This window comes from Falco rusticolus, chromosome 17 (assembly GCF_015220075.1).
Source record: "Falco rusticolus isolate bFalRus1 chromosome 17, bFalRus1.pri, whole genome shotgun sequence".
Classification (NCBI taxonomy): Eukaryota; Metazoa; Chordata; class Aves; order Falconiformes; family Falconidae; genus Falco; species Falco rusticolus.
In genome coordinates, this window is record NC_051203.1 from 224,516 (window position 1) to 246,773 (window position 22,258).

Genomic DNA, 22,258 nt, shown 5'->3' on the forward strand with positions numbered 1-22,258 from the left:
CAGCTGGCTGCAGCCGCCCAGGTCTGGAAAGGGGCCTTTTAGTCCCCAGCCCACTGGAGACAGCAGCAGCCAGGCCCAAACCTCCTCCTGCCTCGGCTCATGGAGGGGGACTCCCTCCCTCCCTCTAAGTGGCTGGAAAGCGTCACCTCCAGTACCTGCGAGCACCCGCCTTTCACTCGGCTCCTGTGGGAGATGGGCAGCCCCTGGCCATGCTGACATCCAGCAGCAGGGATGGGTGTCCCCAGCTGTCTGTGGCACTGGTTGATGGGTCATTCCTGCCACCACAGGTGCTGGTGGACCTCAGTCCCCAGTGCTTATCAGGGGATCCCTAAGAGCCAGAGTTTTTACCCTGGGCCTCCATCACTTGAGCAGATGTACAGCTTGCATTTTTGGCATTCAGCCCTCCCCAGAGCTGCCAGTATTAAGGATTAAAAAAGCTTGCCTGCACTGGAGCCAAGCATTGCCTTTTGCTCCCACCCTGATCCCTGTGACCAGCGTGCAGGGGGAGGGCATGTCTGGGGACAGAGTGACTTGAAGGGCCTCTGGTTCTTGAGCTGTGCCTCGCTGCTGGGGGGACTTCCGAGTCCTTAACAGAGGAGGCGAAGGTGACAAACGAGCCCTCACTGCCGGGCTGAGCAGCACGGCCAGCACAACTTCATACCCCGCCCGCTGCAGGCAGGGGCCGGACCGCCGGAGACTTGTCACCGTTCTTCGCCCCTAGCGGCAAGCCCCGCCCACGGGGACCGCCCCGCCCCGCCCGGGAGCGGCATGGCCCCGCCCCTAGCGATTAGCCCCGCCCACGGGGACCGCCGGGAGCGGGTGGCCCTGCAGGCACGGACCAGGAGTCCTGGCAGCAGCCCCGCTTGGCCTCTTTAATTAACTGTCCTCCGTGCAAAGGGAAGGGAACTCACGTCCTCTGTCTCCTTTCCCAGCTGGGCCCATCAGCCTGGGGGCTGTCAGGAGGTTTGGGGGATGGACCTGGGGTGGCAGATGGGTCCTGGACTGGGGGGCCTTGTGTCCTCCTCTCAGTTACGTGCTGGGGCTTTCCCACGTCTTTTCCCAGGCACTGGGGGCTGATCTGTGTGTCATTGATCCCACCTGACAAACCTTTGAGTTTTTTGGGGAGGGAATCTGCTGTCCTGGGGCCAGCTGAGGAATGTGCCCCACCCTGACAGCCTGGTGGCTCACAGCAATGAGCAGAGCTTGAATAGCTCCTGTTGGTGGCTGTGCTGGCTACTGGGACAGACTTCCATGGCCACACAGGCTGCACTGGCTTCTGGGATAAATGTATCACTGAACCTCTTCCAGCCCTGTCCCAGATCTCCAACACTGATGTGAAGCCAATGGCATCTCTGCTCTGAATCAGAGCTGGCATCCCGCCACGCATTGCACAGACACAGCACAGCACCACACAACACACAGCCCTGCACACAGCTCGGGGGGCACAGCGTGCTCCCCATGGCAGCAGCAGGAAGTACAACTCCTACAACCTACGAGCAGACTGGGCGCAGCTCAGACCCAGCCAGCCCTTTGAATGGGCAAAGCGTGGTCCAGGCATCTTTGTGCCAGTGGGATGCAGCGCGCAGGAACCTCTCACAATACGTGCACACACACCCCAAACTCCAGTCTGCCTGCCCCTGTGCCATGGGCATCACGCAGAGCGACATCTCCCTCCTCACCCCGCCTGACCAAACCTCCCATTCCTCATCAGCATCTTGTGCAGAAATTCATGTGTACGGAGAGCTAAACGGTGCATGAACGTGCTGGGTACAAAGGCAGCTGCAAGGTGCACAGCACCCCGGACCCGCACTCGTGCCAGTGCTCCCTCCAGCATCCGAGCCCAGCGGCCGGCGCCTGCGGTCTGCCCTTCCTCCCCGGCTGGGGGCTGCTTTGGGCACTCCCAGCCCAGAGCCGCCATCCGTCCTTCCCTGTCTCCTCCCCTCTCCGCACCAACTCCCACAACTGCCGAACTCCTCCGGATGGCCAGCCCGAGCTCCAGCCCTTCGGAGAGCCGGCCCCAGCGAGCGCCCCCCCTCCGCGCCCCCGGGCGCGCCGCCCGCCCAGGCCCGCAGCAGGACAGCAGCGGAGCCACCGCAGAGCGACACGGACCCGCGGGAACAATAGCACATGCACGCAGCGAGCGGCCAGGCCGGCGGGGCTGCTCCCAGCCCGGGGACTGCCGGCGGCGCTGATGTGCAGCGCCGTCCCCGCTGATGTCAGCCTGTCACCTGCCTCGGGAAGCATGCGGGGATGCAGCGCCTCGCTGCCAGGGGAGAGGGGACAGGCTGGGGACAGCCACTGCTGAGAAGCTACCCCCACCCCCAACTCGTCATCTCTCTAATCTGCAGCCACCTCGTTCCCCATGAGACCACCGCCGCTGCTGCTGCTTGTGCTGTGGGTGCCGCGGCTCCTGGGAACGCTGGCCGAGGTAAGCCCGTGTCGCCTCAGCTCCCCGACTGTCCCTGCAGGCGCTGGGCCCCGAGCTCGCTGGTGGCTCTGCACAGTCCTGCCCCGCTGAGGAATGACGGCATGTTTCTGGGCTGGCGCTCCAGCCCTGCAGCTGCACCAAATTAGCGGCGTTTGCAATTAGAGCTGGCTCTCCCTCCCCCCCGAGCCGTGCCCTCTTCGGCCCGGCGCCGTGCCCCTCGCCCCAGGCACTGCCCGGCCGCTCTTCCCGGGGGTCCGCAGCTCCCCTGCCCGGCCCTCCCCCCCCGCCCCCCCCCCCCCCCCCCCCCAGCACACGCTTCCAGCAGCACGGCAGTCGGTGGGGGAGCCAGAAGTGAGTCAGCCGGCAAAGCCAAGGGGAAAATAACTGCAGAAAGATGATTGCTGCTCTGAGGCTTGTTGCGGGACAGAGTGGGCAGAGGTATTTCCTTTAATGTGGAGGGAGCTAGCCTCAGCCTAAGGCAGCGCACACCCTGCTTGCGAGCAGGCTGTGGGGAGACGGGCGCCCCATGAGCGTGGCTCCGCACCTGCTGTGGTGTGGAGGGTGCTGGGTGCTCTGCAGCTTTCAGGCCAAGCCCTTGCTTTGCAGCTCGTGGGGGACGGCAGCTGGACTGAGGTCTGGGATCCCTGCATCCTACCCCCCCATGACCACGGGAAGGGCAGGTGCCTGTAGATGGAATGAGATTGCCAGGGCCTATCCAGAGCTCCCTTCCTCCCCAGATCTTTCCCTTGTGCCCTGGCTGTTTTGATGGGATGTCTTTCCCCGTGGGCATGACCCCATGTTGGTCTGCAGTCCCAGGACACGTGCAGAACGCCAAGGCAGCCCACAAGCTATGTCTGCTGAGTCTGTCTCCCTGCCTTAGCTAGGGGAAGGTGATGTGAGCAGTGAGTGACCTGGACTGCCTTGGGAAAAGGGGTCACAGTGCCCAGAGGATCGCAGCTCTCAGATGTCATGGCAGGATGGGACCTGTGCCTGGCTAGCCTGAACCCTGGCCTGGCACAGGGCACCTCTCCCAGGCGTTGGTCTGGGCTCCAACCACCTCACCTTGCCCCTCTCTCACTTGACACCTTCTACCCCCCAGGGCGAGGGATGCAACCAGACAGCACGGGCAGGGCCCGAGGGACAGGGTGCACTCAGTGGTAGAGGTAAGTCAACGCAAAGAGGTTCCCAGGCTGCAGAGCACGGTCTTGGTGCCTAGGAGTGGTGAGATGAGCAAATGTGCTGGGCCAGAACTTGGGAGTAACTTTGTAAATGTTCTGCTTTAGACTTAGTGCAGGCTGCAGATAATGGCCAAGGAAGGGGAGGGAGTCAGCCCCATCCTCCGCCAGCAACCATCCTAATGGGGGGCAGCATGAGAGACAGACAAGTCTCCAAGCTCTCTCCTTCCTGCAGAGCATCAAGTGGGCTCAGCTGCAGCACAGCCATAGGTGCCCTGCACAGAGCCCCTGTGGCTGGCTGGTCAGGATTGTGCTCCATGGGGCAGCCCCCTGGCTGTGCTGAGCTGTCTGGGGCAACACCTCTGTGCTCACCCTGCAGCCAGCAAGGGCTGCTGTGTGCTTGGAGCCAGCGCGGGGCCCACACAGCGTGGGCCCAGGCAGGGCATGGGGTGTACCTGGATGTCGCTGTCTGCGATGTGGTTAGCAAATCTTATCCATGGGGACCTGAGCAGTGTTGTGATCATGGGCCTCAGGGCTGGAGGATGCCTCTGGTCCCACTTAGATATTAGTGCGTTTGTACTGCTGGGTGAAGATGATTGCTGAGTGACAGATGGAGGCAGGCGATGCAATCTGTTGGAAACCTGAGAGAAGCAGACAAGCATGAGAGGAGAACTCATACCTTCATGAGATAAGAAAGAGCCTGCAGTGAAAAACCATCCCTGTTTGAACTTCACGCAGGGCACAATCCTGCTGGCTGTCCTCAGGAGGACATTAGCCATGCCCTGTACTCCGCAAGCTGCTGCAGCTGGGTCTCTGCATCTTGGGACGGCAAAGGGAGCCCAAGGCAGCTCGTCCAGGTGTAGGCACCTGATCCGTGGACACCCAGCTACATTCAGATAACCGTTCCTGAGCAGTCTGTTCATAAATCTGCACTTGAACTGCTCAGGGATGGCACTGAGAAGGCCTTTCCCAGGAGGACTACATGCTCTCCTTTTGTGTCCATCTAACTTCTCCAATTCCCTTTGCTCTCATCTGCTGAGTGAAGCTCTCAGCGTGGCAGCAGGCTCCAAACAGCAGCACTGCATGAAACAACTTGCATGTAAAAAACCCCCCCCAAACTATCCAGCTTTGTGGGAAGGCCACACACAACGCCTGAGCAGTCCCAAAGGTGCCCATTCCCCAGGGCTCACCTCACACTGCTCCTCTTTTGCTGTGTAAAGGCAGCCCCCTGGGCAGACCTCTGGGGCAATAGCCGTGCTTGTTTAAAACTTTCTTGCCGTGCTAGATCACATGTAAGCCTGTTGCACATCATAAATTTTAAGTGCTAATTATTACATAAATGTCTTATTAGCACTAGAGTTGTTCTGGTGTTTTCCAAATGCTGAAAGCAATAGAGAGCTCATGGTTCACGGGATGGGGAGTGCGTGGCCATCCGCTGGTGGAGGCATGGGGAGGCAGAGATGGAGCCTGCAAGGGTCATGTTGCCAGCTTGGTCCCAACAGACAGGCTCTGTCTGGCTCCTGTTTGTGTAGGTGGTTCCTGAGCAACTCCAAGGGCAGAGATTCAATAGCAGTTTTGGCCGCTGACCCACCAATTAGGCCAAGCCTTGTAGGCCACTTCCTTGTCCCCAGACAGTCCATCTGGATGGCAGAGCACCAGCCCTGTAGCCACAGCGTGCTGAACTTGCACGGTCAAGGCAGAGACGCACCACAGCAGGGGGCTGTGCAAATCTGGCCCCGCATTTCCTCCACGTATGCAGTGCCCTGTTCTTCCCATGTCATCTCTGTGCTGGGCAGGACAGTGGCAACTCGGTGCCTGGATCCCTCCAAAGCAGCCTTTACCCTCTCCTCTGTCAGAGACCACACAGAGACTATTGCAGGGAGTGTAACAGCCCCACTGCCATATCCATCCTGCTTCCTCACTGGCCATTGTCTTTCTTCTGCAAGGTGGACCCAGAGCCCTTCAACATTTTTGGGGGGCTCAAACCAGCCAAGGTGGTAAGTGATGCATTATACCCAGCCAAGGCAACTTTTCTGCCATGAACCAGAGCTGTCTGGACAAAGCATGTGGTTGCCTGAAGCCTTCTAGTCTTTCTCCAGTGGAACAGATGCTCCATGCTTAGGAGCATCTCTTTCATGACCACATGCCTTTGACTCCAGTCCATGAGGGTTTCTGAACCTTCTTGTGTTTTCCAAAGGTTATTCAGAGCCCTTGGGGTTGCGCCTGGCTGAAGGGGGGCAGTGTCCATGGTGGTGGCCTGTGCCAGGGTGGGTGGGCTGGGGAGCCTGGCCCTGCAGGCTGGACACTGGCAGCACCACAGCTCCCTGCTGAAGGTTTTGGCGTTGCCTCTGCAGGAACTCTCCTGAACCTCAGCGTGAGTGACCACAGCCGGTCAGGCTCCCTCCTTCTGTCCTGGGATGAGCCAGAGGGGGGTGCCGAGGGATATTTGCTCGCCCTCTCCTCCCTGGGATCAGGCACGCTGCTGCAGAATGGATCGGCTGGACCCAACATCACCAGCTTCTGGTTCCACGGGCTGACCCCTGGCATGTGCTACAAGATTGAGGTGACAGCCATGTTTGCCTGCATGGAGACCACCAGCCAGACAGTCACAGCACAGACAAGTAAGGGGTTCCCCAGTAACTGCAGAGTCAAAGGGTCTCAGTCTTCCTACCAGTGATTGTTACACTGCTTTGGATAGTGTGAAGTACAGGTCTGTGTGGACTCCCATGCATTCATGGGGAGGTCAGGTTTTTCTTTGCTTCCATGAGGATTAGGGTCCTCCCCTCATCCCCCAAGCCCCAAGGATCTTTCTCTCATCCATGTGGAGGGATCTTGCATGGGCAGTGTTCACACTATATGTTCTGGAATAATATAGCTAATGATGGACCATCCTATGATATGGACTGCAGAGAGCTGAGGGGTGGAAAATGTTATGCCTGGAGGTGCAGAAAGAGCTACAAAGAAGTAGTATCTGCTTCATGATTTTGGCACATCTCTGCCAATCACTGGCTCACCCACCGAGCCTTGCTCTGTGCCCTCCCTAGCTGATGCCAAGGATTGGGGGAAGGGGGCAGGGCTGGTGAGTCCACAGCTCAGGTGAGGATGGAAGCCTTTACCTGCATCGCCACAGAAGATCCTTGAGTAAATCAGTGCATGTGAAGGTGGAAAACCTAGAAAAGGAGAGTAGAGTTGGAGGGAGGGGGTTGACCAGCAAAAGAAATGGTGTCAGGCAGCAGTGGTGGCTGCAGGGAGCAGGGGCTGGTGCTCACAGGAAGGCAGGAGCAGAGGACCTGGCAGCAAGTGAACTCACAGGTAAGTGCTGATGGCTTTGCCTTTCTCAGCACACACCTGGTGTGCTGTCCCTGATCAAGCCTTCCTGCCCAGTTCAGAGTGACTGTGCAGAGGTTCCAAAGGGGTTGGTGCAGCCCACACAACCCATGGGAGATTGGTGACTTGTTAGGGAGGTGATGGGGCCATGCTTGGGGGACTGAGTCCTGTGGAGCTGGCTGGCAGGACCTGACCAGGTGAAGGCACTGTCCCACCAGCCCTTGAGCAGCCTAGCAGGTCAGGCATCGCCAGACAACTAGCCAACGCTGTCTGTGCCATGTCCAATGCAGGTCCTTCACCTGTCCACAACCTGAGCCTGAGCAGCAGCGGGAGCTCCGAGGTGCTTCGTGCCTCCTGGGCACATGCCCGCGGGCAGCGAGATGGCTACCACCTTGCCCTCTACCACAGCGACTCCCAGGCGCTTGTGAGAAATGTGTCCATCCTGCCAAACACTTCCATGTTCCTGTTTGACGGGTTGCTGGCTGGCAGCGAGTATGCCTTGAAGGTCAGCACGCTGGCTGGATCCAGCCAGGCGAGCACCAGTATCCACCAGTGGACAGGTAGGGAGCGATGGGTGTGCCTGCCCAGGAGGGAAGGGGTGGGAGAATGGGTTTGGCAGGAGGCATGCAGCACCCTTGCGCTGGGCTGGCAGAGAAGGGGAGGTCTCCTTCAGGGCTGTGGTGGAGAGTTTGTGTTGATGGGGAGCAGCTGGGAGTTTTTCACGACCCTGCTGTAAGCCCAGTGTGCCGGGCTGGGGGCAAAACCTTGCGCCTCGGTCCTGCCCTGAGGGATCAGCAGCTTGGGTTTGTGTCCTCTGTGTCCCTGTGGAAGAAGGGCAATCCGGGGATCCTGACAAAAGATCTTGGGTGGTGGGAGCTGCATTACCAAGCTGCCAGCCCCTCTGCCCTGCAGCCTGAAAGAGCGTGACAGTATGGAGGGGCCTTAAGAGCCCCTCAGCCTGCCTGGGAAGGGATGTGGAAGATACATCCCTTGGCAAGGGAGCAGCTGTGGCCATAGGAGACCCTGGGGAGAGAGAAGGGTCCAGGGAGCCCCAACCCTGGTGCTGAACCTTGCTGCCTCCTGCTTCTCCCCTCAGCTCCCTCCATCCCCACCCAGCTGAGGCTCAGCCCGGGCTCCAGCACCAGCCTCGTCGCCTCCTGGGCAGGTGCTGCGGGAGCCGCCTGGCTGCACCTTGTGCTCCGCAACCTCCTCACCCAGACGGTGACCACAACCCTGTCAGCCAGGAGGGGCCTCACCAGCTACACCTTCCAGCATCTCCACCCCGGCACCCCGTACTGGCTGGGGCTGAGTGTCACGGCTGGGTCCTACACTGTGGTGGGGCCCAATGCCACCGCTTGGACATGTGAGTATGATGGCCAGGGGTGGGGGAGGACCTCGGTGACTTGGTTTTCTCCCTGCCTCTGGTCCAGCCTCTGAATCCAGAGGCCTCCTGCCAGACCCCTGGGTCCAGAGTGCAATTCTGGTGCTCGGACCTGGCCAAAAGCTGCTCCAGGACCCAGCTCTGGGGCACTGAGATAGCAGGGCCAGTGAGTCACCATGGCAGGTGAATTCCCAGTGCCAGCCTGCTTCTCCTTCAGATGCACTGGGATCAGCCTCTCCCTGAGGAGGAGGCAGGAGGGGCAGCAGATCCCACTAGTGTTCGGTGCAGCTGGAGCCAGGCTGTCATGTGCCTCAGGGCTGTCCAAGGGCAGCAGAGAAAACAGGGGGCAAGGCAATAGTGGTTCAGCTGGTTTGAACTGGAAGTTTCTGGAGGGAAATGGGTGTTTGGTCCTCTTTGATTGTTATCAAGAGTATATTTTGGTAGCACCTGATAACCTCATCCTGGTGGATGTCCCTAATGTGCCAGGTGCTGTGCAAACACAGCCAAGGAAGCCAGCCTCTGGCAGGTGAAGAAACTGAGGGTAGTCCTCCCAGACCCCAGCTAGCTGCACCATTCAACCCAGCGTCCTCCACCTCCTGGCTCAAGCTGACAAGAGCCGTGAGAGACTGTGACTTCCACCACTGCAGCCCTGGTTTGCTGCTGACACCATGCCACAGCACTGCAAACAGGCCTGTCCCTGGACTTGCTCTCCCAGATGTTACCAGGAAAACCAGAGGGGAAATGGAGAGGCCAAGCCTGGCCTCCTGGAGAGAGCAAGGCTCATGCCGAACGCCAGGAAAGTGTTGGCCCTCTGTAGTGAGGAGCAACAAATTGTGGAGGTGCCAAGCTGCAAACTCTGAGCTGTTGTGGCCAGTGACTCATCCTGGCATATGCTGGAAGGTCAGGCGTGTGCTGGAAGGACCTGGGTGCCACCAGATGACAAGTCTCCAGCTCTCTTCTGCTCTACCTGCCAGTCTGGGAAGCTGGAGCCTGCTCACTGCTGACTGCAGCTGGGATTTTGGAAGACATCCACAGCCCCAGTTCATTTGTTTCTGCTATGAAGTGAATGACTTGATCCCTGCTGTTGCTGGCTGCAGCTCTGACCTACCCAACTGAGCAAAAGTCCCCAGTGCCAGATGTATGAGCCAGGGGCGTCCATCCAGGAGTCTGGTCCAGGCCACGTCCTGGGAATATCAGCAAGTTCGTGACAGGACACGAATGGAGAGGAGGGGGACTTTTAGGAATTTCCGAGCTGGGCTGCCAGCTTTGTCTGAGTTTTGCTAGACCAGGAATGGTTGTGCTAGGGAGTAGAGACAGCATGCTCCAAAAGGACGTCTTAAAGCTGGATGTAACCCTGCAGATAAGCAAGGAACAAGGGTCAGGGGTGTATGAGGTCCAGAGCACCTCATAATCCTGATGCACACAATCCCATTCCCTTCCCTTCCAGACCCCCTGAGCCCTGGCAATGTGACCCTAAGCAGTGCAGAGGAGCAGAGCTCCTTGCAGGCTCACTGGAGCACCCCAGCAGGAGGGAGGGACTTCTACCTGGTGACGCTGCAGGAGGGAGAGGATGGTGCTCCAACGAGGAACATCTCTGTCAGCGGCGACAATGGTCATGTCACCTTCCACGGGCTGAGCCCCGGAAAGCAATACTCTGTCCAGGTGATGGCGGTGGCTGGGCCTTACCGGGCATCAGCCCGCAGCACAACAGCCTGGACACGTAAGCAGAAAGCCCCAGCATGTCCTTTGGAGGCCGTTTCTGCTGCCTGATGGAGGCGCTGATGCCTGGAGGGAGGCTGGTGGGATGGGGAGGGGGATTGCGGCAGGGGCAGAGATGGGGCTGTGCAGCACAGTGGTACCAGGTCTCAAGAGTAAGCTGTGGGTCAGAGCGGCAAAATCTGCTGCCTCGTAGTTCCCTGTGATGAAGGACTTGGAGGTCCTTGATGGACTTGTGCCAGGTAGTGTCAGGCACAAACCAAAACTAGATCCTACGCAGTAACCTTTGGGCTCAGAGTTCGGCAGGCTTCGAGCCAGCTGCCCCTCCCTGTGCTCACAGCAGCTGGTTTGGTGAGTAGTGAAGTGCCACTGGTGCCCCCCGAGCAGCATCTTCCTGTGCCCGGGCCCTCCTGGGTGACTCGTGGAGCCATGGTTGGTGCTGCTGCCCTGGGAAGGAAGGACTGGAGCCTTAAGCAGCACGGGGGGGCACTCCTTCAGCCCCTGGTGCCTAGAGCAATAAAAGGCTCTCGGTGCTGGCTGCCCCTGTTCGGCGGGGGGAATGCTGCAGAGTGTCCAGAGAGCAATCTGGCTGCCTGATGCACTGCCACATGCAGTGATGTGCAGTATCCCGTCCTTGTCCCTTGCAGAGCCACTAGCACCATCTGGTGTGAGTCTGTCCAGCCAGGGGAGCTCCTCCAGCCTACTGGCCAGCTGGGAGGAGGCAACGGGAGAGGGCTACATGCTGGCACTCAGCCCGGTGGAGCACACCATGAGGAACAGCTCGCTGCTCAAAGGTGTCATGAACTTCACCTACGAGGGCCTCCGCCCTGGGACCCTCTACGCCTTTGAGGTCAGCACCGTGGCTGGCCCCTACACATCCTCACCCCGGCGCATCACCAACTGGACATGTGAGTGCCACAGCCCTCACTGCAGCCAGCTCTGGGGTTCCCACTGGATTTTGCCCTTCCCTGCAATGTCGTTTCTCAAGCCATGTGATAGCATGGGTCTTCTGCAGCTTCATGCAATAAAAGGGCAAAAGGCTCAGGAGGAAAGCAGAAGTGCTGCTGCACGTGTCTGACCCAGGTCTGTATCCCAGTCACCCAGCACAAGTGTCAGCAGAGCCCAGTGGCATCCTCCTCCTCCTCCCTCGGGCTGGCCTGCTGTGGCACTGACTGGGCTGCACCCACCCTAAACAGCCTCTCCACAGCCCTGGTCCAGACCATCCCACCCACCACCTCCTGCAGCACCAGAGCAGCCCTCTCACCATGTCAGCCTGAATTCTTGTGCTGGCCCAGTCCCTGCCAAACTGGTGTGTGGGTGTCAGCAGGGGGGATGCTGGCCAGCTCAGACCCCACGGGCGGCCAGATGGGGGTCTTCCCAGAGAAGGGACTTGAGCCCCAGCACATTTGGGGTTGTACTTCTGCCAGGTGACTCCAGTCCGGGTGCAGCTGTGACTCTAGACTTTTCCTGTCCTAGATCCTTTGCCTCCAGAGCAGCTGACCCTCAGCAACCAGGGCCGCAGCACCTCTCTGCAAGCCTCCTGGAAAGCAGCTCCTTCTGGCAGCACCGGCTACACAGGCACCCTCTGGGAAACCAGGTCCCGTGAGTGGGTCAGGAACTTGACCGTGGTGAACAACTGGACGAATGTTACCTTTGAGGGCCTGGTCCCTGGGCGTCAGTATACACTGGAGATGGCTGCTATGGCTGGACCTTACAGATCCCCTGTGCGATCAGCCACAGACTGGACATGTGAGTGTGATACCTCCACCTCAATCCTACTGCAAATGGCAACCATGGCCTGCCAATGAGAGCAGAAAGCTCATGGCATGGAATAAAGGCAAAGTGTGGACCACGTATGGAGAGGCAGGGGAACCAGGGCCAGGGATGCATAGACAGACAAGGAGTGGAAGGACAGCCAGAGCCACATTCAGCCAGGTTGGAAGTAAAGGGGTCTTCTGTGCAGGAGAAACCCAACAATGAACAGAAAATGCTTCCAAGTGTCACCCAGTGGGAAAGGTGGGGAACCGCTTCCGTGTTTGTTGCGGAGCAGAAGCTCAGGCTGTTCTGGGGTTCGGTATGCCGGGGCTGGTGTCTGACCTGAGCCCACCAGGGGCAGGCGGCAGAGGTGCCCAGGATGAGCGTGTTCAAGCCCACGCTCCGCACCATGGCAGCAGCACCACAACTGCTTCTCACTGCCTGGATGTCTCTTCTCTCTCAGACCCCCTGGCTCCGGCCGGCGTGACCCTGACCAACACCCGACGCCCACTGGGACTCTCTGCCTTCTGGGACAAGGGTGCTGGCGATGTGGACCAGTTCCACCTCCAGCTCTACAGCAAGAGCCATCCAGTGCAGAGGAACATCTCAGTGGGGCCAAACACCAACAACTTCACATTCCTGGGGCTGTCCCCTGGCATTCAGTACTTCCTGAAGGTGACCGTCCTTGCTGGCCCGTACAGATCCTCGTCACACTTTGCCACTGAGTGGACATGTGAGTGAGAAGTGTCCTCAGCCTTCTGCAAGACTGGCAGTGGCAGGGACGTGTCTGAGCGGAGGGAGGGCTCCGGTGAGACCTGCATGCTCCCTGCCCCTGGGAATCGGAGCACGTGTCATGGGTTAGGTGCTGTGTGCTGGCTTCTGGGCCCCAAAAGACCCTTTTCCTCAGCTCAGGCTTTCCCCAGTCAAGCTGAACCTTTTGCCTAAACCACTCATGATCTCAAGGCCAGCCTGGGCCTGGTGGGAGAGGGATGTGAGAGAGGAAGCACAAAGACCCCTATGAGCTTGCTGCTCCCTGGCCATGGAGCATAGCAGCCCACTGGGGAGCTGAGTGCTCTCTTCTCAGTAAAGCACCTGGGGACATGCGCGGGCAGCTTCCCCCAGGACAACAGTGGAGCTGGCAGCCTGCTGCCACTGCTTCTCCTTTAGGTCTGTGCAGAGGCCAGGCTGCGTCCTGGCTTCCCCACATGCTTTCCTCCACCATCTCATGGATCTCCATGCTGTTTCCCCCTAGATCCACTGTCTCTGGCTAACGTGAGTGTACAGCCTGGCCAGAGACCCCAGGACCTACATGTCAGCTGGGTGGAGTCAGGCGGTGGCAGAGAGCACTTGGTACAGCTCTCGGTGGCTGAGTCCCTGTCCATCATCAGGAATGTGTCTGTCCCCCGTGGAGTCACCCAGCTTGACCTGGAGGGGCTAGTGCCAGGCTCCCGGTACCGCATGGAGATCATTACTCAGGCTGGGCCTCATCGCACCTCCTCTCAGACTGCCATCGCCTACACTGGTAGGAACGCAGCTCCTCTGCACCCATACCCATCTCTGGTACCCAGCCTGGCTCTTGACCTGGAGAGGGGCTCAGGACCAAGAGAGGGGTCCCAGGGCTGCTCTTGCAGCAGAGCTCTGTGGCCATGTCCCTGCAACCCCACTGGTGCCTGTCTCCTGCTCAAGATGCTGGCTCTCTCGTTGGGACCCTCACTCATCCTGAGCCCAGCAGCTGAGTGGTGCATGCTGTGAGCCTGCCCCAGCGCTTTGGGGCAAGGCAGTCTCAAGCTGTGGTGGTGATGTACCTTTTCCACCTGGGACACAGGGAGCAGCTTTTATCTGGGAGCAATCCACTGCTTCCAGCAGTCTTTAGACAGCATGTTAAATACTCACAGTCCTGCAGCTCCGAGCTTCATTCTCAAACTAGAGTCAGCCCTGAGCACCCCAGATTTGTCTCCTGTAATGCTGTTTTTCTCCCGCAGTCCCACTACCTCCTCTTTCCCTGTTGGCAAGCCCTGTCAGCACTGCCTGGGCTCTGGCTGTGCACTGGGAGACCCCTCCAGGGCAGAGAGATGGGTACCTGCTCAGCATGCATGAGGAGGGCTCTTCTGCACCAGCAAGGAAGCTGGAAGCAGGGAAGGACAGCACCAATGTCACCCTGGCACAGCTGGAACCGGGAACTTGCTACCTTATTGGTATCTGGGCAGTAGCTGGACCCTACCGTTCCCTCCCCAGGAGCGTCACTGGCTGCACAGGTGAGCATCCATACCATCCATGGGTGATTTGGGTCGGAGCACTGCAAGGGGCTCCAGAAGAGGATGGAGATCTCCTCAGGGAGAGGAGAGGAGGGCGCCCTGGCCTGGTTCCCAGTGATGCTGGCCTGCAGCCATCTCCTGCCTCTTGCAGCCACCTTGTACCATATGGGCACAGAGCCCTTGCTGACCAGTTGCTGCTGGCTGCCTGGGGAATGCAAATGTCCTCCCTGGAAACAGTTGCGTGTTCAGAACTGGATATTTTTATCTCTGATTCACATGTCTTTCTTTCCTCACAGTTCCTGCTGCACCAACAAACCTGAGCCTTACCAACCCAGGCAGCTCCTCAGAGCTTTACATGTGCTGGAACAAGCCCCCTGGCAGGAGGGACCACTACCGCGTTGTTCTGTATAGCCTCAGCACTCAGAGCAAGAATCGAGTCCAGACCTTGAGTCCAGATGCCCAAAACGTCACCTGGATGCACTTGGAGGCAGGCAGCAGGTTTGCTGTGCAGGTGACTGCTGTGAAAGGCTCGCTTGAAGCTTCCTCCACCAACGTCACCCAATGGACATGTGAGTCTGATGGGCTGGGTTTGACACAGCACTCCACTGTGCCCCAGAGCCTCCATCTGAGCCTTGCAGAGCATCCACCACCACCTTCCCCATCCCAAACCATCTGTGCCCCTAGCTTCCGCACAGTTGTCCCACCTTTCTGCTCATTGTCCTCACTCCTTCCGCAACTAATCCTCACCACCCACCTCAAAGGCTCTGGGTATCTCCCCTGCCATGTGCAGCTGTAAACCCTGGGGCTACTGCATGCAGAGCCACGTGCACTGTCTGCCCATTTTTCCCCATGCTTTTCTCTGGGAGGATCTCTGGTGGCCACCCTGCCCACCACCCAGTGGGAGCTGGGGGCTGGGGTCCAGCACTGCCAGAGCATGAGGAACCACTGGGCAAAGCATAGCTCATAGCTCTGAGCAGCAAGCAGTGGCACGTAGGACTGACTGTCTCCCAGTTGCTTTCCAGACCCCTTGGTCCCTGACAACCTCACCCTGGGCAGCCCCTCTGCCTCCATGCTGCAGGTCTCCTGGGAAGCAATGGGGCGAAGAGCAGAAGGCTACGTGGTGGATGTCTATGACACTGCCTCCAGCGCTCCTGTTGGGCACACGGTGCTGAGTGGGGATGCCAGGAGTCACATCTTCAGGAACCTGAGCCCTGGCAGCCACTACAGCGTGGCAGTGAAGGCCACAGCTGGACCCTTCCATGCCAGCACCCCCAACCTCACCCACTGCACACGTGAGTACGATGCTGTACTTGCAAGCCGGCTGACCTCCACCAGATTGCCCCCTTCCCAGTTCAAATCAGAGGCCGTACTGGTGCAGCCATACCCTGCCTTGCCTTCCTCTCCCATCCATGCAAGCACCCAGTGCTCATGCCCTGCTAGATGCAGCGTGGGGAATCTGTACATGATCCTGTGGCCTGGCCACATGCATCCACATGCATCCACAGGCTTGGGCAGGGCCAAGGAGAAGGCAGCTGCCGGTGAGTCAAGGGCAAAGCCAGCCTTTGGGATCTTGCAGGGCTGACCCACCTCCCGCAGCACAGGCCTGGCAGACTTAGAGCATCTCCTTTCTCTCAGTCCAAATGTGGCTCCTGGCAGTGACCTGTGTTTTGTCCCCAGGCCCGCTGCCCCCGGCTGCTGTGCACTGGCTGAGCACGGGGCACCCTGACAGGCTGAGCGCATCCTGGGGGGCTGCGGCTGGGGGGCGAGATGGCTACACACTGACCCTGTACCACGCACGACTGGGCACTGTGGCAGCTACAGCCTCACTGGGGAGTGACACCCACAACTTCACCTTCACGGACCTGACCCCAGGATATGAGTACTCCCTGGAAGCCAGTGCCACGGCTGGACCATACCAGGCAGCAGCACCCAACATCAGTGGCTGGACACGTGAGTGCCTGGAGGAGTGTCCCCTGCAGAGGGGTGGGAGATGTCGCACCCCTGGGCAGTCCTGAGCAAGGCTGGGAGGTTTACAGGGGACCTATTATCTTTGGAGATGTGCACGCACATGCGCAGACTATTACCCTCATGGGCATGTGGATGTTCAACTGTAGACTTACTTGTACAAGTCCAGGCTGATGACATGTAGGGTTGCCCAGCTGTGCCCAGGCGGGGACATCCCTCTGCCTGTGCTGCCCCATCTCCCTTCGTACAGGAGCACTCGTGCTCTCACTGAGTCTCCTCCAGCAGGTGGAAACCACGTTACCGTAACGGTTTGTGAAATGAATCAGTGTAGTACAAGAGGCTAATCCCAGTCCTCCCAGGAGAACAGGCTGCCTTATCGGTTCCTGATGGAGATTGACTAGTCCATCCATGGAGATGGGAGATGGACTAGTCCAGCACTTCTCCCCACCCAGAAAGACTTCAGGCCAGAGTATAGATGCTGTGCCAGCCCTGCCCAGGCAGCTGCGCACCAGCGGGGTGCTGGAGGATGCATGTGCAAGCAGCGGTAGCAAAGGTGCTCCAGTGGGGCTGCGGAGATGAGGGTGACCTGTGTGAAGGAGGGTAGGCAAGTAAGGGGCCACAAAGGGTGAGCAGCATTAAAGGTGGGGTGAGATGGGGGTGGAAATGAGAAAATGAGTGTGCTAGGGGGGATCTGGGAGTTCCAGCCCTCAGGGAGCATCTGTCCTGCTGGACAGTGCCCATCAAGTGTCTCTTTCCTTCTGCATGGTCTCCAATCCCTAATATCAGGTCTGATGACTCCCCAGGCCCGCTGCCCCCAGCCACCGTGCGCTTGCTGAGCACGGGACACTCCGACAGGCTGAGCGCATCCTGGGGAGCTGCAGCTGGGGGCCGAGACGGCTACACACTGACCCTGTACCACGCACGACTGGGCACCGTGGCAGCTACAGCCTCACTGGGGAGTGACACCCACAACTTCACCTTCATGGGACTCGCCCCAGGAAGCAAGTATATGCTGGAGGTGGTGTCCATGGCTGGGTCCTACAAGACACCTGTGGCGAATGTCAGCAACTGGACGTGTGAGTACCCTGTTTTGAGTGTGGTGTGTGCCTTGCTGGGCAGTTATGAAAGCTCATGGCAAAGGATGCAGCCCTGCTGCCCATCATGGCAAACCTCAAGCCCTGCCTGAACCCAAGGGCACATCAGTGGCATGGCACTGAGCAGGGCTCTGCCCACCCCCACCATCGGTTCCACCAGCCTGCATTAGGCCAGCTGAAGCTCCAGGGGCTGTGCTTCAGAGGAGAGGCACGGAGGAGGGAGCAGCAGACGGAGCATTCACCTTGTCTCCCCTCTGGCTGGCTGGGTGCTCCCTCCTCACCCATCTCAGGGTGTCTCGCTCCAGCTGGGACGGGGCTGTGTCTGCTCAGAGCTGCCCAGCGTGAAGCTTGCATTAGCTGCTTTTAGCTGCCTCCAGGCTGGTGGATGCAGCCATTCAATTGAGATGAAGTGCCCTGTCCTATACGGTGCCTCCTTTCTGATGGCGCTGCCAAGATACCCAGGCAGTGTCCTCAGACCCTTCACCGACATGTCTCCCATCCTGTCTCTCCAGACCCGCTGGCACCCCGTAATGTGTACATGACAAACCAGGGGTATCCCAACAGGCTGAGTGCATCCTGGCAAGCTGAACCCCAAGGACAAGACAGTTACAGGCTTCTTCTGTATCACTCGGGATCAGGTATTGTGGCAGCCAATGTATCTGTTGGGAAAGGCACCAGCAAGTTCACCTTTTCTGGCCTGGCTCCAGGACACAAATACCTGCTGGAAGTGGCAGCTGTGGCAGGGCCTTACACAGCCGCTGCAGGAAACATCAGCGACTGGACAAGTGAGTGGCAAGAGCTGGAGGTCCTTGCACCATGCATGAAGCTCAGCCTTCCCCAGCTGGGTGGGCTCGGCACCGGTGGTGGGAGGGGGCAGGGACACAGCTAGGGCTGCTGCCTGGAAGCTGTAGGTACCACTCTAGCAATGGGATTGTGGGCTATGCAAGCCCCCAGCGGAGGGGAGAGCAGGGCAATGCTGCTGCCCATAGGACAGTCTGGCAGCCATGGCTGCTGTTTCAGGAGGCAGACCGTCAGCTCGTGGCCCCGCTGGTCACACAAGCTAGTTCCTCCAGACATGAGTGACTAAACAAGAGCAAGGGATCTCATAGCAGTAGTGCTGCTCTGATAGGACACCCACAGCCTGGGAGATCACAAGGCCTTACAGCCAGGGGGAGGACACCCCACCATCCCTGCTGCTTTTCTCCCAGGCACTCAGAAAATTCCTGGCATGGGGGATAAGGGGAGACTGGGATATATTTTTTTTAAGGAATGTGGAAATTGCAGATAAGCACAATAAGCCTTTTCATGTGCTTGTCCCCACAGTCCCTGCACTTTGCTTGGGGAATCTAGAGATCTCTGCTCCCACACTCAGCCAGCCCCTGGCAGGGTGCTGGGAGTCATGTGCAGAGCCCTTCAGGCAGGTCTCTAATGCAGCTTGCTAATTAGCAGGGGGAAGAACCCATCTCCTCATGCTCTTCACCCTGCATGTTCTCCAGCTGTCATTTAAAGGTCATTTCTGTTAGTGGGACCCAGCAGCTGCATAAATGTTACCACTGAACATATGAAGTTTCCTTGCATATTACCCATCTTCTATTTGTATCTCTAGGATGGAAGAGAGTACATGCATGCCAGTAACTCTCCCCGGTGTGGTTTTCATTGTAGCCCCCTCAGTTCCCAAAAATCTCTCTGCGGTGGCTGAAGGGAACAACACGATGCTCGTCTCCTGGGGCAGCATCTCTGGACAGCAGGACGACTGCCAGCTGTGGCTGCGGGATCCCAGGAACAGCACGCTGCCCTGGCGACATGCCCTCGGCAGAGGGCAAGTCCAGCACCTCCTGCAGGGGCTGATCCCAGGGAGGAACTACTCTGTCTCCTTGAGCTGTGTGGCTGGGCCCTACTGGAGCAGCACCAAACCCTTGGCAGTGCCGATGGGTGGGTATACACTGCCGTGGGGATGGGGGAGTGCAGGCTGGAAGGGAGAGAAATGCCTGGGTGGCCTCAAGACTGGCTCAGCCCTTGGGTGTCAACAGAAACATGGGAAGTCTTCATGGTAGGAGAGAAGGAAAGCCAGCAAGGTGACCCTCTGGTAGCCATCAGCTCCCTAAGCTAGCTCCATCACAGAGATTTCCCATCACCTTGTGGCCTGGCTACCTGTGAAGCAAAGTGGACTCTGCAAAGATCTCCAGTGGTCTGCCTCTCCTGTAAGACATCCGCTCAGGTCCTTATCCATTCACTTTGTCCTGTGGCCCTTGGCACAGAAGGCTTCCAGGTCACAGGTGTCTAGCTCAGCTCCTCTCTCATTGACCTAGGGGGACACAGTAGAGGACCATACTGGCTCTGAGCCGATGCATGGGCTGAGGGTGGGATTTCTCTGATCCAGTAAGTTCAGAACCTGCTGTATCTCCTTCGCAGAGCCAAACCCAGTGCAGGATGTGCAATGCCTACCAGAGTCAAGGAGCCTTTACTTAAACTGGACCAGCTCTCCTGGAGATGTGGAGGTTTATGAGGTGGTGACAGAGAGACTCTCTGATGATGGTCCTCCCACCTCCAAGTATGTCATGAGCATCCCTAAAAGCGAGGCCAGTCTGGAGGGGCTGTGGCCAAACTCCTCCTACCGAATTGTTGTGAGCACAGTGGGCACGAACACAATGAGAAGCCAGGCTGTGACTCTGCTCTGCAACACAACAGTGGAGGGTGAGGCCCTTTCTTTCCTACAGTCTTGCCACAGACCCCAGGAGAAGACACCCAGTGTTGCTAATAAGTCATGGGGACTCCTTCAGGTGCCTGTGAGCCCCATGTGGTCCTGCACTGAACTGTAGTGTGTCAGGGCTCTGGCCAGTGACACTGGGACCAGTCACAGGTTGAGCAATGTGTGGTGGGTCTGTGGGAGCAGGGACACACTAACATGTTGGCTGTGCTTGCTGGTTCCTCTTCTAGCCCTGCCTCCACCCCTGCGAGCAGATATCTTCCAGGTGGAGGGCAGCTCCACAGTTGTCATTCCATCTGACCTGTTCAGCGAGGAGAATGGCCAGATTGAGTATTACGGTGTCGTTGCTACCACTAATGATTCACGTAAGTGCCCTGCGCGTCCCAATCTGCAGTAGCTCCCTGGAGGGCAGCAGGTCCCCTGGACATCACTTTGGGACTACCACTGTCACCTTGTACATTCCCCTTCAGTGCTGAGGCCCACCCAGGACATCATGTCCAGCACATGGTATGACCACTATTATGGGACAGAGGACTCCTACCTGGCTGTGCTAATCCCCAATCCCTTCCATCTGAGCCCCAGGAGCTCCCCAGAAACCTGGCGAGTGCCAGTGGGAACAGAGGAGTGCGGCCAGTCCAGGGCAACATGCAACGGGAAGCTGAAAGCCAACGAACAGTACAGGTGAGAGACATCAGCATCCCTCTTGAGGGGAAGGGGCTAGAAGAGAAAAGGGACTGCACATGTCCCTGCAAGGTTCCACCAGCTCCCTGGATGTCACCTCACCCTTGTACTTCTTGGACTGCCAGCAGTGGACCCCCAGGGTTGCTCCACCAAGCAGCATTTGAAGGATGCAAGGGCTGATGTACCAGGTAATATTAGATGGTGTAAGAGGCCAAGGAGAGGGAGAGCAGAAGTGAAGGTGAGGCTGATAAGGGCTGTTTGTGTTGCCATTGGAGCTGGGCCATATTGTGATCACAATATTCATGAATTCGGAGTCTTATTTAACAATAAGTAGAATCCAGGAGCATGGATACATGTTCCATGGATGTATACAGCCATATTTTGTTATAGGGCACCTTTGTAATAGTTTGGGATATCTTTATAACAGGTTTTCTATTACAAAGAATCGTATCTTTAGTCAGACCTCTGTTAATTTAGCAGCTTACGATTTCATCAAGCAGGGACTGTATCCCTAGGCATTTCTCTGAAAAAGGGATGCCCCAGAATCTGGAAGGTTGTCCCATTTCAATTTAAAGAAACTTACAGCAAGGATGGCTGATTAGTGGTAGAAGTTGCTGAGAGAGTTGGGAAAAAGAGAAGGAAAGACCATGAGAGAGCTTCACTTTCCCCTATGAGTAAAGCGGGTATTAGATCTGCCCTTAAGTTTTGTGATGAGTGGGATCAAGGTCCCTGGTGTTGGGTTTGGGCCTGCTGGCTCTCATTCCTTTCTTCTTTTCTGCTTTGTTCTCTCTCTTTCTTTTTGCTACATGCAGACTCTGCACTTAAGTGAAGAACTTACATCGATTCTAACAGAGTTGTTTTAAATTTACACATGTTGCCAAACAGGGGCTCTTAACTCAAGCTACGTTTGGGGCAGCACTGGCAGAGAACAGAGGCTGGTGTGCACACTGGGCTGCATCAGGGGAAGGGGAAATACCTGCTTCTCCTGGGAAAAAAACCGGAGTTTCCAGGGAGCCATTCCTTTGGAACCCCCACCTGAGAGTAGGATCACCAAGAACAAACAGCCGTCTGGGCTCTCCCTAGGGACTGCACTGTCACGCCTGGCAGGAGTACTGCACGGCAGTGCCCCCTGTGCCCCCACAGGTGTCCTGAGCCCCGGGCTGGCACCGGAGGGTCTCCAATTGATTCAGGAGGTTTGAGACTGATTGCCCATCAAGCCCATCTGCTCCTCATTGCTAAGGGCACCTGCCTGCCCTGGGCACAGCAGGGCAAGCCTCGCTGCTTGGCCCTGGCAGCCTCACTTGGCCTCTGCTCCTGCCGGAGCAGCTGGAGCAGGACAGCCCGGCCTGTGGGACATCGCTTTGGCTCGGGCAGGTCTGTCAGCAAAACCACACCGGGATACCCCTCCACCCCCCAAATACTGTCCAGGCAGTGTCTCTCCCCTCCCTGCTTCCCAGCTGCCTTTTTCACTCCAACACCGACCTCCCGAAGGGCAGCAGCTGGTTCAGAGCCACCAGTCAGTCCTTAGTCCACCTGCTGTGATTCAAATAACAGGAACTTAACTGGGGACTAGAAGATCCTTTTGCAGGTTTTCACAGCTTGCTTTCCTTTTGGCTGCCCTAAGCTACGTGCATCCTCAGTATGCTGTGCTGCTTTCCCAGTTAATCATCAGTAGTGTAGATACTGCTGACAGCCTGTCTCCTCTGAACAGCCCTTGTTTCCTGTCTTTCAGTGAGTTATTTATCCACCAGCCCTTATTTCTCGTGCCGTGGCA

At 57.9% G+C, this 22,258-nt stretch overlaps 1 protein-coding gene across 4 annotated transcripts in view; it reads left to right on the top strand.

The window, feature by feature from the left end:
• The first annotated feature begins 2,010 nt into the window (after window positions 1-2,010).
• LOC119158588 (receptor-type tyrosine-protein phosphatase V-like) overlaps window positions 2,011-22,258 on the top strand; it is a 35,058-nt gene continuing 14,810 nt past the window's right edge. The window contains exons 1-20 of one of the 4 annotated variants that reach the window (XM_037410727.1): window positions 2,242-2,428; window positions 3,528-3,591; window positions 5,958-6,224; window positions 7,221-7,490; window positions 8,027-8,293; window positions 9,759-10,031; window positions 10,675-10,935; window positions 11,504-11,776; window positions 12,246-12,515; window positions 13,035-13,304; window positions 13,765-14,037; window positions 14,334-14,606; window positions 15,060-15,329; window positions 15,715-15,987; window positions 16,806-17,078; window positions 17,609-17,881; window positions 18,759-19,028; window positions 19,509-19,790; window positions 20,034-20,168; window positions 20,274-20,484. In XM_037410727.1, the coding sequence (XP_037266624.1) occupies window positions 2,363-2,428; window positions 3,528-3,591; window positions 5,958-6,224; window positions 7,221-7,490; window positions 8,027-8,293; window positions 9,759-10,031; window positions 10,675-10,935; window positions 11,504-11,776; window positions 12,246-12,515; window positions 13,035-13,304; window positions 13,765-14,037; window positions 14,334-14,606; window positions 15,060-15,329; window positions 15,715-15,987; window positions 16,806-17,078; window positions 17,609-17,881; window positions 18,759-19,028; window positions 19,509-19,790; window positions 20,034-20,168; window positions 20,274-20,484 (4,814 nt within the window). In that variant the 5' untranslated portion in view covers window positions 2,242-2,362. Of the gene's footprint in view, window positions 2,429-3,527; window positions 3,592-5,957; window positions 6,225-7,220; window positions 7,491-8,026; window positions 8,294-9,758; window positions 10,032-10,674; window positions 10,936-11,503; window positions 11,777-12,245; window positions 12,516-13,034; window positions 13,305-13,764; window positions 14,038-14,333; window positions 14,607-15,059; window positions 15,330-15,714; window positions 15,988-16,805; window positions 17,079-17,608; window positions 17,882-18,758; window positions 19,029-19,508; window positions 19,791-20,033; window positions 20,169-20,273; window positions 20,485-22,258 lie in introns of all 4 variants that reach the window. The other 3 variants (XR_005107913.1, XM_037410726.1, XM_037410729.1) reach the window with 3 other exon arrangements.